Genomic DNA, 18,691 nt, shown 5'->3' with positions numbered 1-18,691 from the left:
ACACCGACCGGGAAACGTCCGGGGAGACGGACCGAGCTCGACATTTGGACGCGACGGACGGCCGGCCGGCTTTATTTTTAACCGCGGTACATGCGTAGGTACCTACCAGCGGTTATAGAGTCGAGGTAGCTGGTACCTCCGTGGTGGCGGACGCGCACGCGCGGGCCGGTTTTTTTATTTTCGTAATGACAACACATACGTGCGACACCGCGGCGTGAGCGTAATAATAATAATAATAATAATAATGTCGGTCGGTCGCTTCGCGTTGGCATAATTATTTCTGGTCGCGCGGGAGGAACGGGAAAAAATAATTTGTAATCCTATACCGCCGCCGTCTGCAGAGCGGCGGCCGACGCGTCGCCGCCGGCGACGGTGCAGCCAACACAAGACCGGACGGACGCTGCGGCGGCGGCGGCGGCAGCGGGCCTGCGTGTCTATTTTTAGCGCGGTGGAGCGCGACGCCGCGGCGGAGACGCGCGCGAACCACCGGCCGCGGAACGGTCCGTCGAATGCGATACGATCCGTCGACGACCGCGAAACGATCCACACCGCCGCGTACTGCAGCAGTAAAAACGCCGACGGCGACGCGACCACGCGACGTATCGATACTATCGTTATTATTGTCATTTATTTTTCGCGCACCGATCGACATATTGTTCTAATATAAATCGTAACCGTCGCGGACACGCCGGAACGGGGGTACACCTACGACCGAGGACCGCACGCCATGGCCCGACATGGGTGACCTGGCCGACACCATCGACGATCTCATATGCAGTTTCGAAAGCGATGGTAGCAAGACGATGGACACGCTGATCATGTACCTGTTCTGCTGGGCGCTGGTCGGGTTCGCCGCGCTGGCCGTCGGCAAGTTCGCCTACGGCCGGGCCGCCCTGTACGCCGGCCGCAAGTCGGCCGCCGCCGCCAGGACGGCCGCGGCGTCCGGCCCGGAAGCGGACGCGGCCGGCGCCGCCGCCGCGGGGGGCGACCGCAGGCCGCCCCAGCTGAACCACCACCGGGCCGTGCCGCCCACGCCGCCGGTGGCCCGCAAACGGCTGGGCTCCAAGACGGGCCGCACGTCCGCGGCCGTGGCCGGCGTCGCGGCCGGTCTGTCCGCCGTGCCGGCCGCCGCGGCCGCCAGCAAGGCGTTCTCGTCGGAACAGCAGCAGGCGGCCCACCACCTGCACCACCACCACGCGCAGCACCAGCGCCGGCCACCGCCCGCGGCCACCGGCAACGACCCGGACGCCGTCCGCTGGACGAACGACGTGTTCAAGTGGCTGTACGACGCGGCCGCGACCACGGCCGGCAGCGGCGGCGAACCGTCGGCCGTCGATTATCTGCTCGGCGAGTGGACGTCCGCCCTCAACGAGTACACCAAAAAGTCGTTTGCCGAAGTGAGTTCCTTTTTTGCGATTTACGACCGAAATTTACGCCGAAATCGAAAATACGATGTTCGCACCGCGTTCTATAATTATTATCATTATTATAGCTTTGGCGTCGGTTATTTTTTTTTTTTGAAAAGTTTTTTAGGAAAGAGATAACTGTGTTTCCGATAACGTTGACGTAACGTAGCCGGAAAAGTTGCAAAGTGCTATTCGTCCGAAAAGCTGTCTTTGATAATACAACCTATTAGAGCTGGTGTGATATTTGAGTTTTAAAAAAATCAAATAGGACAACACTTTATTGAGAACAGTGTAATATTAGAAATTAGAAACGCCTTACGTTTTTGTCCAAGCCCGTGACATAAAATAAAATAAAAATAAAACAAGTGTCTTTTTTTAATGTTGGGCGTACTTCGACGTACCTGTAATAATTTTGTTATGATATTATGTCCGTTCGGTAAATATCTATAGAAAAAACAGAAAAACAAATTTTTTATCGTTTCGCTTGTGTTGAAATTAAAAAGTGTCGCACACCAAGTATGGTCGTTGACGGGAACAAACCTCCTATGGGGGAAAAAAACGTAGTTTTCAGGAAACAAAAAAAACGTTTTAAATAAAGAAATCACGCAGGAGTTATTCCATAAACGATTTATAGTTGGTAACACATAGGAGGATATATTTATTATTTTTCATTAATTTTACGATGCAGATACCACTTAGGAAATTTCACCAATGAATAGCTAAGTTTTTTCTGAACCCGGGGATACCAAAACCGCAAAATCATAAATTTGGCACATAGGAGATTTGTTCCCGTCAACGACGATATTAAATTGCTTATCAGTTACGATTTAATATCTCAATGAAATGCCTATCGACTGGTAAAATGCGAGGCAAAAGACAAATGTGACAGTAATAAATTATCCTACACAAAATCAAAAATATGTTTACACTACATTCTATAGTTATTATAGCTTTGGCGTCGGATTTTTTTTTAGAAAAGTTTTGTAGGAATGAGATAACTTACTGTCTTGCCGATAACATTGACCTTAATAAAATAATTCGCAACGCAGCCGGAGAACTTGCAAAGTGCTATTCGTTCGAAAAGCTGTCTTTGATAATACAACCTATTAAAGTTGGTGTGATATTTGAGTTTTAAAAAAATCAAATAGGACAACACTTTATTGAGAACAGTGTAATATTAGAAATTAGAAACGCCTTACGTTTTTGTCCAAGCCCGTAAAATAAAATAAAAATTAAAGTGTTTTTTTTTTTTTTTTAATGTTGGCTACCTCGTACTTGTAATAACTTTGTTATATTATGTCCATTCAGTAAACATCTATAGAAAAAACAGAAAAACAAATTGTTTATCGTTTCGCTTTTGTTGACATTAAAAAGTGTTAAACACTAAATATTATGTTGCTTATCAGTTACGATTTCATATCGCAATTACATACCTATCGGCTGGTAAAAGGCAAAAGGCAAATGCGACAGTGTCACTATTATACGTACATAATTTATCCTATACCAAAATCAAAAATATGTTTACACCACGTTCTATAGTTATTGTAGCTTTGGCGTCGGATTTTTTTTTAGAAAAGTTTTGTAGGAATGAGATAACTTATACTGTCTTGCCGATAACATTGACCTTAATAAAATAATTCGCAACGCAGCCGGAGAACTTGCAAAGTGCTATTCGTTCAAAAAGTTGTCTTCGATAGTATATTATTATAGTACCTATAAGCGTTAGTGTATAACGTTTTCGTCAAAGGGCTAAGTCCGTAAAATAAAACAAAAAAGTGTTTTTTTTTTAAGATTGGGTACCTCATCTCTGGAATAATTTCGTTATATTATATTAATTGTTCAGCAAACAGAAAATAAAAAAAACAGAAATTAAAAAGTGTTACGTCATACATAATATTATGTTGCTTATTAGTTACAAGATTTAATATCGTAACGACATATCTATCGACTGGTAAAAGGCAAAAGGTACATATTTTATCCTACACCAAAATCAAAAATATGTTTACATCGCGTTCTATAATTATTATAGATTCGGCGTCGGATTTTTTTTTAGAAAAGTCTTTTAAGGAATGAGATAACTGTCTTTCCGATAACATTGACCTTAATAATATTTCATAACGTAGACGGAGAACTTGCAAAGTGCTATTCGTTCAAAATGCTGTCTCTGATAATATTATGGTACCTGTTAGCGCAGTTAGTGTATAGTGATATTACATTTTTAAAAAAAATCAAACAGGACAACACTTTATTGAGAAAAATATAATATTAGAAATTAGAAACGTCTTACGTTTTTGTCAAACCATATATCTATACAAAAAACCGAAAGACAGATTTTCAATCGTTTTGCCTCTGTTGAAATTAAAAAGTGTTACATACTAAATATGTTGCTTATTAGTTATACGATTTAATATCGTAACGACTGGTAAAAGGCTGGTAAAAGGCTGGTAAAAGGCAAAAGGCAAATGCGACAGTGTTACTACTGGGTATAGGTACATATTTTATCCTATACCGAAATCAAAAATATATATATGTATAATTTATAATTTATTATTTATTCAAACAAAATAAAGCGGGTAAGTGGATGTCTCTCTGCTGTACAGTAGGTTACAAGTGGGTCAATGCATAATGGATTGTATTAAACTTGAATTCAATGCTATAATATCATTGTATAAGAAAAGTTGAATTAACATTATTATTTTTTATTCGTTTCTATGGTGATAAACAAAGCGTTAGAAATTAAAATCCCATTTTAAGCGGTTTTTCGTAATTTTTCGGTGGTTTTTCCCGTGACATTAAATAACTATTGATAAAATTGAAAAATGGCCTCTTTAAGTACCATCTTGATCCAATTTGCTAAAAGATAAGGTACTATATTATGTTGAAATCGAAGCACTCCCGCGGTAGAAATTTTCTACACAGGATATAAAAAAAAAAAATAATAAAATAAACACCATTGTAAAAGCACTAGCTTCCTCGCTCCGCTCAGAATCTAAGAAATACACTCTCATATTACTCTAAAAAATTACGTTTTCATTCGAAATATTTTATCAATATAATATTGTTATTTATTAAGGTAGTACATTAGTTGAATAATATCACTAAAAATGGGTGCACGTTAAAAAATTACATTTTTTCTTTATTTTAATTATTTTATTGAATTCAATTTGTTATGTACCTTTATGTATATAAAAAATAAAAGCGACCATACAGCCAATACAGATCACATGGTTAATTAAAATATAATATGATTTTTGAACTTGATTCATGAAAAATATTTACCGAAATGCATTAGGTCGTCTCGCTCTAAATCCATTGGTATTAGGTGCTTATAGAACCTCGAGCACCGCCGGTGCCCTTTTACGGGACTCAGAATCTGCCCCTCCCCCCCCCCAAGATTCCTAAATACGACGCTGTCCATAGGCACAAGCCGTCTTACGACGTGATATTGCTTACGGTTTGTGCAATATCATCAAACATTTAAATTAGACGCAACGGTCGTAGCGAGTTCTTTCGATGTTCCATATTATATTTTTTATACGACTTTGACACCGTATAATATCACCGTTTTATTTTCATAATAATAGTATATTATCATTATAGCTATCATATCGAGTTTATATAATATATAGGTAACATATTATTTATACGCTTTATTAAACCCGCCTTTGTGTCTGTGAATTCAATTCGATCGATGCATCGGAGTCGTTTGTAATTCAAATAGGTATATATAGTACGTTATGGCTGGCGTATAGTGTTTGAGTCGGTTTATTAACGTAATGGTAATGGTAATCGTAATGCACCTATACTCAACTACCTCTAATCGATTGGCGTATCGATTGGCATCAGATTTTGCCATTACGGTCGTCTCCGACTGGCGCGGATAATCCTATCCTTTCGCCGGGTCTACTCTGTCCGAGATCACCGCGCGCACTTGTTACCACTATGGTTTCCGAGGGATAAAGTCGGTTCATTTCGTCTCGGGTGTAACCAAACACTTCAGGCACACCCGCCTGTAATACCGATTTTTGAAGAGCAGCGTTCATTTTTGTGTTCGACATAATATTATAACAATAATAATATCATAATATTATTGTTTCCGCTCCCAAACACTCGCCCACACTCCTGTCTTTAATCCGTTTTAAAGTACCTACCCACCTCGAAGACCTGTTCAACACTTTACCCTCCTTACTCCATTCCACTATCGAACAAGACCCATATAACTTATATCAAAAGAACTACTACCACAAGTCGTCCATTGTGTGGACCCACCATCCTTCACCTTTTAAACTAAATTAACAACTTACAGTGCTGTATTATAAAAGTTCAATTTGGGCACTGTCTTATATTGCCTAATCTATTATTTGTTATATTATGTAAATGCGTTTATGTAGGTTTATGAATGTTCACTAAGGATTGAACACTTAAAATAAGGTTTCACATAAATTTGTTAGTTACAATAACCTAACTTCAGACACACCCACCTGTAATGTCGAATGCGATTTTTGTAGAGCATCGTTCATTTTTGTGTTCGTCATAATGTTATTATCTCCGCTCCCAAACACTCGCCCACACTCAGGTCTTTAATCCGTTTTCAAGTACACTCACCTCGACGAGCTGTTCAACATCTTACCCCCTTTACCCCATTCCACTATCGACCAAGACCTATATAACTTATATAAGATGAACCACTACATCAAGTCTTCCATTATATCCATTGCCAATGTGGACCAATCATCGTTCACTTTTTAAACTAAATTAACAACTTACAGTGGTGTGTATCAGAAAAGTCTCATTTATTGTGTAAATCTATTATTTGTTATATTATGTAAATGCGTTTATGTACTATAGTAAATGAATGTAACAAAATGTCTGAGTTCGTTTAATTTTGATAAACAAATAATGTACAGCACAACATATTATTATTACCTCGACTTTACGTATGTTTATAAGCATTAATTGTTAATTTTAATATCGATAAACAATATTATTAACTTTAACATCTTTATGCAGGGCTTGGAACCGAAAACATTTTTTCCTATTTCGATGTCGGTGTCGGAGATCAGTGTTTATTTTTTTTTTGATTTTGTATTCAGTTTCTGATATCGATACTTATTTTTTCCGATTTCATTTTTGGTTTTGAATATCTGTACCCACCTATTTATTTTTTCCCATTTCAATTTCGGTTTTGATTACCGGTATTCAAAATTGGTATCCCACGCCATCGGTTTCAAGCCCCAATTCGTTTTATGATCAATGTTTTTGAAGTATTTGGGTCATTAACATATTATAACAATGTTTAGGACATATTGTGTTGGTTTTGTCATACGAGCATTTTTTTTTTAAGGCTATAAATATTCATTAATATAATAATACTAATAATAATATAATAATCCTTTATAAAGGTTTCTTAGCGCATCAATGCCCACTAAATGTATTATCTAATACCTATATTATTGTTTTGTTTTTATGAATCAATAATTTTACCACGTTAGAGTATCTTTTCCAGGTTTAAGCCGCAATTATATTATCGATCCTTTAGTTTTATGTAATCTATAGTATTAAATTGATTTATCCACTGACTGAGCCATTTTGAGTTTTATCTTTTAATGTTCCCTAATCGACATTGTCTAGACACAAAAATCACCTATTTTTTGACCACATTAGTAATATTGTACTTTAATTACTATAAATAGCGCATCCACCAATAGAATTTTACGTTTAAATAATAAATATTTAATTGAATTTGATTTATTTTTAAATAACAGCTTTAATTTAAATAAATTCTTAAATGTATTTAAATTATATTTCTTTATAATATTATTTAGTATAATATTGTGTATTGTTCTGTAGTCTCTGCCCACGCGGGTGGTGCTTTAAATATAAATGTATAAATAAAATAAACATTGTGTCGAATGTCGAAACAATGCTCTTGAGCACGTCACGAAATTCAAATAAAATCTTCCGAATATTTAGGTACTTATTATAATCAGTTTTTAGACTAAAATTGATTATATTGTAAAATATTGAGTTTTGTAAAAAATTACCTTTATAGACTAACACAGTTTTTTTTCTTTAGAACTTTCTATGTATTTCAAATAGTCACATCACAATATTATATTATGGATCGGAAACAAAATTTAATAATACATATTTGAATACTTACATTTTATTTTTTGAGTTTTTAAAGTTTCAGCCATCCGCCAAACTACTTCATCGATACAACTCGACGACAGTAGGTAAAAACTTTGTATGAAATAATATAATATTATGTTCATACGGTGAAGTCACATAATATTATAATATAATTATATTGTGCTTACGCGAACTATGCATTGCTTAAATGTAGAGTGAAAAACAATATAATATAATATAGTTTTAATAATGAATAATATAATGTAGTTATACAGTTCTAATTTACATAGAATGGTTGTCGACACTTCAGAGTTTCGAGTTATTGTTAATAAAAAAAAATTACTTGATTTAGTACAGTTAACGTTAACGTGAATAACGTTTTGTTATAACTTATAAGTTAATACGAGTTAACAAACAATATAGGTATTCGACTCAACAAGAAAGTTCATACGAAGACATATTATAATATGTCAGTAACTTAGCACACTTAATAGTAAACGAAATATTAAATGCAATTTCATAAATATATAAAAACCCTTTGTACATCCCCCGGGGCCCAAAATAATATTCCGTTAACTTCCTATGGGGAATTTAACTATAAAACTTAATTCAAGCTAGACTTACGACTATAAACTTACGATATGTTAATATAATGTGAACTAAAATGGTTACTGTAGGTACCTAATACAACTTTCAAATTATTGTTTAAATAATAATAAATACACATTTTGTTAGAAATGCATCCTACGCATTGCACACTAGCTGTAGACCTGCATTTTTTTATAAATAAATACACCTAAATGTCAACTACAGTGAATTCCGCTTAATGTGGGCACGTTGGGACCAGCTCTGTTTGCCCACATTAAGCGGTTGCCCATAAAAACCGAAATTGGTTAAAAAAAAAAAAAAATTATAATTCAGTTTTTATTTTTATTATCATATATAATTGAAAAAAAGTGAAATAATTACTATATAAATTAAATTAAATATAATATACAATAAATAAAATTAATATTTGGATGTGGAAGGTAGGTATACAAAACGTTGTAATTGTTCGTTGTCTAAGCTGTTTAGTGTGTATCTGGTTGACAAAATGGGCACACGCTTCAAGCTTATCAGACGGACTATTTTCGTTACCCTCTTGCATGAAGAACTTCTGCAACAAATCAATGCACTTTTTAGCCTCTCTAGCTGTAACTGGTGGTTCGGTATCTTCTTCTGCTTCTTCTTCTTCTTCATCATCATCTTCTAACTTCCTTTTTTTAAGAACATTTTGTACTACAACATCACAAATTTCTTCATTATCATCAAAACAAGGAGCATTTTCATCAACGTTTTCCAATTCGTTATGGTTTTGAACAAACAAAAATTGCTCATCCAACTCAGTCAACTCAGGTTGTGGACCAATAAAATTAGAAAATCCACAATGAGCGAAACGATTCATAACAGTTGAGCAGCTAACTTCTCGCCAACTCTCGGATACAAACTGTATCGCTTGCAATAATATGTTTATTTTGCCACTTATTTGATTGACAGTTGCAGATCATAATGATTTTTATTACTTTCGATAAACACATATGTCTAACGCTATGATAAATAAAATTGCCCACATAAACCGAATCGAGTGCTCATATTACGTGGTTAGATTTAACATTGTTAATATACATTTGTATTGGGACCAGACCTGTTTGCCCACAATAAGCGGATGCCCATATTAACCGGTGCCCACAATAAACGGATTCCACTGTATTTGTTTTAATTTAAAATAATTGTACACAGCTTCGATTACACAAAAAAAAAAAAATGATTTGTTTCGAGTTTCAAGTATAGTCGAACATGCGACCGTGACTTAACTAGATATAACTCTAATTTAGTAAAATGGACTGTCAAAATAGTTATTAAGTTGATTAATAAATAAACTAATTCTCTAGTCGAGCTTAAACGTTTACTAGGTGCTTATAGTTGATGACCAATGCCCCCTGCAACTCCGCCCAGTATCATAAAACGAAATTAGATACAATATATCTTATCATCAATATATTTTTATCGGAACAGCCCTCCGAACAGTCACTGGCTCCCCCTGGTTTGTCCGGCACACCGTCATTTCTAAATCAACCCAAATCCCTTCGATCCAGTCAACCATCTTTCAAAATTCAAAAAACATGTACGTCAAACTACAACAATCCAACCACAACGGCCTACAAAACGTAGGCCAAACCATCGGTCCAGCTGAACTCGACAGGTGAAAAAAACCTGGTGAACTGACCAGGCGCACACAGAAACCACCTCAACCACTCCACCTCCTACTCTGAGTCGTGGGGCTGAGCCCCCCCGAAACTCGGGAAAAGGACTATAAGTCCCTTCAACCATGCAATCGGGCATAAACCGGGCCACACGCGTACCTACCTACTTCTGTAGACTCTGATTTCCTGCAGTGATTTTGGGATTGGGTCTTTGAGAATAGTAATGATAATAACGATGACAATCTCTAACGCGATTTCAACGTATAATGATATTATTATGTTTGATATTGGCGCGGCGGTGTATAATAATATAAACAACAGACTGCGCGAGGTCCAAACTAATTGCGTACGCCGTGCGGCGATAATCTCGAATTAAATTTAAATATATTCGTGACGACTCGCAGCTGTGCGTTAATTGTGTACGACAGTGTACACAATGATCTAACATTATAATACGGCCCTAAAGTGTTTGTACAGCCATCAATTAGCAATAATTGTGTTTGTGTTATACCTTATACCGATTACCGGACGAGATAATCTGCCGGTCGTTTAGCGAGAACAGTTTTTTTTTATTTTGAAATAAATAATAATATGCACTTAAGCCAGAGCTGTACGTTATAATAATAATAATATTCCGTTCATCCCAAAATGTTATAAGCGACTGACAGAGAACTACCACAGTGATCAATCGTTCTGTGCGTTTGAGGTCTTAGTGGATAAACGAAACGTGTGTATGGTAATAATTATTATAACCGATGCTGGGTATGATAATTAATTTTTTTTAGTTCGTTTAGTTAAACTAATGATATACACATAACATTTTTAAAACGTTTTTATAACATTTTATAACACTCTTACAACATTTGCATAACATTTTAAAAACATTGTATGATGACGAAAATTGTATAACATTATAACAATATTGTATAAACATCGTTAAGACTTATTTTCGAACATATGAATAATAATAATATATATAATGATATTCCGACCGTATCTTACCCAAATAAACTGTCTTTGTGCTACTCACAATTAAATCGCTAGAAAAAAAAAATAGAAAATACTTCAGGATAGCAAGAATTAAAAAAAACTAATGGTTTTGCTATTTTGAGTATTTTTTTCGAGAAATTTTTTTTGGAATCAGTAAAAGTTTGTCATTACCTTCGTATATAGTTATCACTCATACGCGTCAGTTGCATTTAGTGGTTTTCAGAAATTACATGTGTGGACAGGCCTGTGTGAACTTTTTCTATCCAGGACGCTGTAGGTGGCCCCAAGGCACAGGAAAGTATACTATTTTTATTAAAAACAAATAATTTTAGTGTACACAAAAAGTTGTTCAAAACTCATTATTTCGTAAATGAAAAATAAATATTGTTTTTCTCCGAGTCTGGGGAAGAATGTCTGAGCGAATAAATATCGTATGTGGACTTGTGGTTCACAAGCGAAGCGATCTGTTTTGTGTAGTATGGAATTTGTGGAATTTGCATGTGTGGTCTTTTAAACATTTTGTCCATAACGAAAAAATTCCTATACGCCAATGTCAGAAAATGTTCGGTAAAGTTCTTCGAATTCAATGTTTTATAACAACAACGCAGTATGCAATGGGTTATAATTGCTCGAAAATAGTTGAATAATATTTTTAATGACAATTAAACTAGACAAGCATGGTGGCAAAATTTAAGAAAAAATGACGTATGTTAGTTTTGTTAAGTAAACGTTAAAAACGTCAAGCTAAAAGTTAATAGATACCTAACAAACAATATATTGATGCCTTAAATTTGATGGTTAATAATTTGGAAAAAATATTACCTTGAGCCAGTTAAAAAGAAATTCATTTGATGATATATAGTCAAAGTTTATACTATTTTGAAGTTCACTATTTCACTATGTACAATATTAATATTATTACAATTATTCAAATTTCAGTACAATAATAACCATCGAATCACGTTATAATATTATTACAGTAAAAAATCTCCAAATAAGTCAGTCGAAACATTACTGTTTTTTTTTTACATACAGAGTAGTATGATTTTTAAATTAGGTAGTTATTTAAAAGGTTAGTTCATGGAGGTGGATTTTCGGAAATTGTGCAGTGAACTCTTTGTAAATAAACTAATTTCTCAGAGTTAGTCAACAATGTCGTTTTTTAATAAATATTTGTTAGTTAAATTACATAGCATGAACGCATAATAATAATAAAATCGTATAACATTCTGCTACGAATTCGGTAAGTACCTATAACACTGTCTACAAAATTCACAGCTAAAAGAGTAACCATATAAAACTTCATTTTCAGCGAAATATGCACATTGAAAGAAAACTTTTAGAAAACAATTGTACGCAAAGATGAATAGCAAAATGTCTAGTGCATACGAACTAGTTATAAAAATTCTCTCTGCTGTTTATTCTCGTTGTAAGCAATCGTTGTCATTTGTGATGTTTACGATTATTACGTAGACCATACCACCTAACCACTTTGGTAATATTAGTATGCTATTCGATCACACCAGTGGGGGGGGAGATCAAGGGGATCAACCCCCTCTTCCCATAGGCTGTATATGTATAATATGCAAAAGTTTTCGAAATTCCAACTAAAGGTCTCTAATATTAAAGACGGGGCTACTGAATAAAATCATACCCCCCCCCCCCCCAAGACAAAAGTCTAAATACTTATTCACACTTGAATAGGTACATGGTATGTGACATCTATGTATATATATTATCGATGGGAATACCAAAGTGTAGTCTGGTTTAAGAAATAATAAATAAAATTAATAAATAATCTCTCTTTGGAGAGATTTTTTGAGTTTTTTTTGTCTTTCGACATTTTTTTTTTTTCTTTTTTTTCACGGTTGATAGCGAATAATTTAAATTCTGTAAGCACAACCTTTTTTTAAATAAGTGTAAACGGTTTCCTTTCGAAATAGAAACTGATTTCTCATCGAACGAATTTCTTATTTTGTTGTATTAATCGTAGATACTTGAAATTTTTAAGAATTTTAATTTTGAAATTGTATGTAAGTACATGATAAAAATTGGAAAATATTTTGTTTTTTTTTCAGTTATTGACCGATATTAAAATTTATTTTAAACAATGTTTTTTATATATACTGTAACCAAAAAAATACAAAAATATATGAATACAGTTTATTTATAAAAGTTTAAATTCGGACAAAATTATACATTTTAACGACGAGTAACGAATATTTAAAAAAATATTATTCACGGGTGCTTGAAACTCGTTAAGTTAATTTTTTTATTCTACACATACAATGCTATTTTCAAACGGAATGTTTTTTAAAAAAAATTATTCAACCTACTGTTCGTTTGCAATAGTGACTAAATCAAATTATTTTAATAGCAACAATATCATAAAGTATAAACTTAGTAATAGTGACTGACTGACAGTCTTCTCGCCGAATCGATTTTCTTATTTGATGAACCATCATTAAATTCCATTAAAGTGATCCACTTGAAACCTTAACTGTACATCAGAGAATTATCCACTTGTACAGGAACAATACGATTAGGTAGTTATAAGTTAGTAGTTACTCAAAAAAGCTAATACACAAAGCTAATACGCAAGTAACTAATTAAACTAAATGTACCAACAAAAGTAACTTCTGACTAAACGTCTAACTTTCTGACTTTCTAACTGTAGTTAGTATCCAGCATTGATTATTACAAAAGTAGATGCTAGGGTTGAACGGTTTCGTCGGTATAACGGTTGTAATACTACGATACCGGTATCTAATTTCAACTCCGTAAACCCTATTCAGGTCAGGTTAGTTGTACCTACGACGTTTTCCGGTGTGTGCTGGTATGTTGGTACACCGGTCCATACCATTACCGATTATATGGGTGTTCAAATCAAAGATATTGTATGACGCATAGTTTTCCGTTTCTGTTTTCGATATAGGTAAGTAGGTAGGTGGGTAGCTGAAAAAAATTTAAAACTGCGCCGGGCCCAGTTCACGAATGTGTCCATATTTGCGATGGTAAATCCACTATGTGTTGGATATTTGGTGAGGATTGGGAATCTAATATCATAATATGGTATATCGTGTCAGTGCGGCGATTCATAATAATGGTTAGTCGCACTCACCCGAGGAACAGTGGCATCATTTTGGACGGAGGGGTGGTGGCAGGGTGGGTATTCCCCCCACCTCCCCTTGGCATTAACGGGCTGGTTGTGGGCCTTCAAAATAGTACCTAATAGGTAATATATTTAGGCATCTCTCTCTACACATCACTGGGTGCCGGACCGCGTGTATTGGTGCTCGGCTGCGTGCGGCGACGTCGTTTGACGGCGGGCTTAGGTACCTAATTCGATCTGGAAGCGAATTGCGGCCGGCTCACGTCTGGCTGCTGGTCTGCTCGTCGTCGACTGGTGGCGGGTTTCGTCCGATGGTCAGGTCTTCGTTTCTTCTAAGTGTTGTAATGTTACTGGGCAGAAGGTTGAATGAATACTGATGATGTGTGCCCGAAATTGTCCGGTATATATATATACTGTCCTCCGCACCGAATTGTAAACCGTGCGCAACCGGCCGTGTGCGGTTGTGTTTATGTCCGGTACGGAAAGTGATATCGTTTACCCCGCCATGAGGCTGTGTGTACGGGGTTGGGGTCGTTGGCTTTGTGGCAGCTTCCCCTACGTTTATATTTTGGATTTATGTGTCTGGGACAACTTGAGGCCCTGTAATGTGAGTTCCAAGTTGTACTGGTCAGGTAACCGTGACAATAACTGCAGTAGTAAGTATAAAATTATGTAAGATGGCTATTTGTATTGAGATAAAAAATGTCTAATGTGTTTGTTAGCTAGCGGTTTTTTTTTCAGTTTCATTATGGGGAGGTCAACAACTGTGCACTCCCCCCCCCTTCAAAAACTAAAACGACGCGGCTGCCGCTGAGTAATACCGACCGAAGCGACTGTTGGCGTTATGCTTATGCAACGACACATAATTATAATTAATTGTAATAATGACGATAATAATATTGTTGTAATCGCAGGAGACTCCGTAAGTCTGCCACGGTCGCGACATTCGATTTGAATTCGATCGGTTTAATTTGTAAACGAACAATACGCTTTGAGAAGTTAATCGCATAATACCGTCGAAATATCTGTGCGCAATTGTGCGTGTTATATTAATAATAATAATAATAATGATAATGACGTACAAAACGATTCCTCCCGCGAGTTTAATAATATAATGTCGTATATTGGATACGAGTATCAAAGGCTTGTTTGGTGTGGTATTCTTGGGTTCGCGTATGTGTTTATATAATGCCTTTGCCGGGAACAGACAATGACGATTCGACGACGACAAAGGTTCGTCCGATCAAACGGAAACTATAGTTGGCGACCTCGAATTATAATAATAATATGATATTGTACTGTCTGTTGTGCGTTCCGTTGTTTTCCATGCGTATACCGTGGTTGCAGACGCGCACCAATCAGGTACATTCCTTGGGGTAGGTGGTCGTGCGTATAATATTACTTGAGAGGAGCGAACAATTCGTTAGCATTCCGCCGTCGTCGGTCACTCGTCACCTTCTGCCATTATGCATGGTAGATGATAAAACGAGAAATGGACGGGCCTTATTATACCATTAATAACGCGTGCCCGAAGGGAGAGAATGGTAACACTCGTCGTTAGGATATGGTTGTCTGTTATCACTCATGAGTAATCGATATCAAAAGAAAAATAATCAAATAAAAATAACGTCGAACCTGACCTACCAACCGAATACAGTTTCAAAACCAGTGAATTAAAATGTAAATTTAAAATTATTGTGTGACTATTATATAGGTATGTACTCGCATTATTATTAAAGTAATATTTTACAAAAAATATATTTTTTTTTTTTAAATTACATCTGTCAACAAATTAGGTAGGTACTTGTTTTCACAAAACAGTATTAAGGTGGGTTTCCACTACATACTTTCACGTGTGAGTGCATTTATTGGCCCGATGAACGGTCTATCATGGTTAAACCTGCGTGGTAAGAACGTATAAACACTCTGGTATACCAAAAGCTTACGATGTGTATCAAACAATCACAGAAAAGTATTTTTATACTCGTACACGTATGTAGTAGAAACCCACCTTAATAAACTCATAATAACCATACAGTAACCACTGCTAACTACAACTGTGGTATGTAGAGTTCTCTACGATAGGACGCAATCGGAACGTAAATAGGTGAAAAAAAAATAGGACGACGTCCGTAAGTTTGTCTTTTAAACTTCACCTCGGTAGCTGTTACTTACTTTAATACTATATTGACGGTAATAATATTATAATAGCGATTCACCATGTGTAAGTAAATCTCGACAAAGTCGGGTATTTAAAACTTTTAATATTATATGGCCAACGGTCAATTAGAAGACAAATTTACTTCAAGGTAGATGGATGCAGCGTAGGTACCTATTTACTTAATTTATAGGTATAAAATTCAATTTATTGGTAATTACGTTCCATTTGAAAACACTTTTTTAAATAACTATTACAAAAAAAAATGTATATACTGTCGGCGAAACGTAGGTACTTGTGCGATAATATGTTTACACGTCGTATTGAAAAAAAATTGTCGTAAAATGTATTTGAAGAAAACGAGAAACGAGTAATTATTAGTAACTCTACGACAAATGAGGGATTTACGTTAAGTTACTTACAATAGAACGTAAATGAATAACCATCAAATTACTTAAAACGTAATTTCGTTACGGTAACTTGTAACTTGAGATAAGTTACTTCCCTACGTTGCCCGCGTGTGTGTTGTACAATTTAGAACCGTTATGATCACGAGCACACGCAATTTTTAATTTTGAAAATAGTTTCAAAACGTTCAAAAACGTTCAACATGCCCATAAACTTTTAAGAAAAAATTCCATTACTTTCAGCCGAATAAAATATAAGAACAATTATGTACATTATATACGTACAATTATATATCGAGTATAATATTATTATTCCCATTCTACAAAACAAACATTGGTACAAATTTATTCCTCTCTAGAGCTCTTTTACCTAGCCAATATTATTTCCACCCCCTCGAATGTTTTAATATGTCTCGTTATTCCTTCGAAACTAATGCATTAACTTTACTTAATAATTTAAATAGGTGAACTATATGTTATTTAGAATTGGATTTTTGTAATGTATTACAATTTTTTTTTTCCTTATCGTAATTTTACCTATTATTTTTATTGTTATCGTAATTATTACTAAGTTTTTGGAAACCTAATCAGCTATCTAATATTTTCTTTTCTTTTCTTTTCTTTTGTCTTTGTGTAATTGCTCTATAGTCTGTTATACTTAGTTTATTACTTACTTTTTGTTAAAGAACATTTTGTCCGTTATATTTATAATTAAAACAATAAATTATATATTAGTGAGAATATTATCTAGGTTAATGAAATCACTGTAAATTTTTTTTTATATCATTTCGTATTGTTTTTTGGCACAACTATTGTTTCTTGTAATGTTTGTTGTGATGCTCAAAGATAAGCTGTAATGGAATTGTTCATAGATCCAGACATTTTAATTCGAAACCAAACTTTTTGTGCCGAGAATTATTGTGATTTGTATATGTCCTATCAAGATCAACAAAACAGATTTATGATTCTGATACTCATGAGGTGGTTTCAAACGTTGAATGCATAATATACTGGGAAATCGTGTTTATAAACTTCCCTCTGGCTTTCACCTCCGAGAAAAATAATGCTGAGGGTATATTAATATTACAACGATTATTGTCCGATACAAATGTTTGGAATATTATAATATAATATCTATATAAAAATAAATAAATATTCAATGTTTTCATTAAAAACACAAAATATAATAATATACTTCTTGTCGTTTATTTAATTTTTTTAGATTCTAGTGCTTTTACAATGGTGTTTTTTTTATTTATCCTGTATACAAAATTTCTACCAGAAGGAGTTCTTCGATTTCAACATATAGTATTTTATCTTTTAGAAAGTTGGATCAAGATGGTACTTTAAAAAGGTCATTTTTCGATTTTCTCAATAGTTATTTAACAACACGGTAAAAACCACTGACAAATTACAAGAAACCGCTAAAAATGGGATTTTAATTTTTAAAGATTTGTATATCACCACAGAAACAAATAAAAATAAAAAAAGGCGGTAAGTGGATGTTACTCTGCTGTACAGTAGGTTACAAGTGGGTCACTGCAATGGATGGTGTTAAATTTGAATTCAATGATATAATATCATTGTATAAGAAAAACGATTCTGAGCGAAAACGGCCAGTCAGCCTATGATACTAAGTTTATTTGAAAAAATTATTTTGAATCAAGTAATTTATATATTTACCTATTTACGTGGCCCTTTGTTTTAAATTTTCAATCCTTAACTATAAAAGTTTAACATTTTATAAATTTTTAACTACAAAATAATTATAAAATTTTAAATATGATAAATGTTGTCAATATTTGAACTTTAAATGCTTATAAAAAAAAATTGTAACTATGCATTTTTAATATTTTTCAACTACTATTTTAATAATATATCAGAAGCCTTGCAATAAATTTTCACACTTTTTCACCCAACAAATAATATGATTTTGATATTTATAGAAAAATAACTAAAAAAAATTGTAAAATGACAATGTCCGTAAACAACTCAAAAAGAGTCAAATTGTTTTCAAAATTGTATGGTGTATAGAAAATGCCAATATAAACATTCAAAGAAATTTTCAAGTATCTTCAGTCATATGTTTTTCAATAAAATAAGAAAATTGTTACATGAGAAATCGAATGAATATCAAATGTTGTAGAAATATGAATTTCCAACGCTCATAAAAATTTAAGTGAGAGTTTCTTATAGACATTTTTTTTTTTGATAAAGGTAGACAAACTTATGAGAAATCTTGT

At 34.6% G+C, this 18,691-nt stretch overlaps 1 protein-coding gene across 2 annotated transcripts in view; it reads left to right on the top strand.

Moving 5' to 3' along the window:
* Positions 1-454: 454 nt before the first annotated feature.
* LOC132933811 (uncharacterized) overlaps positions 455-18,691 on the top strand; it is a 252,478-nt gene continuing 234,241 nt past the window's right edge. Inside the window, exon 1 of one of the 2 annotated variants that reach the window (XM_061000088.1) lies at positions 455-1,397. In XM_061000088.1, coding sequence (XP_060856071.1) covers positions 738-1,397 — 660 coding nt within the window. In that variant the 5' untranslated portion in view covers positions 455-737. The remainder of the gene's footprint in view (positions 1,398-18,691) is intronic. The other variant, XM_061000089.1, reaches the window with a different exon arrangement.

This window comes from Metopolophium dirhodum, chromosome 1 (assembly GCF_019925205.1).
Source record: "Metopolophium dirhodum isolate CAU chromosome 1, ASM1992520v1, whole genome shotgun sequence".
Lineage (NCBI taxonomy): Eukaryota > Metazoa > Arthropoda > Insecta > Hemiptera > Aphididae > Metopolophium > Metopolophium dirhodum.
The sequence above is the reverse complement of the archived record's forward strand: the minus strand, read 5'-3'. Positions and strand labels throughout refer to the sequence as shown.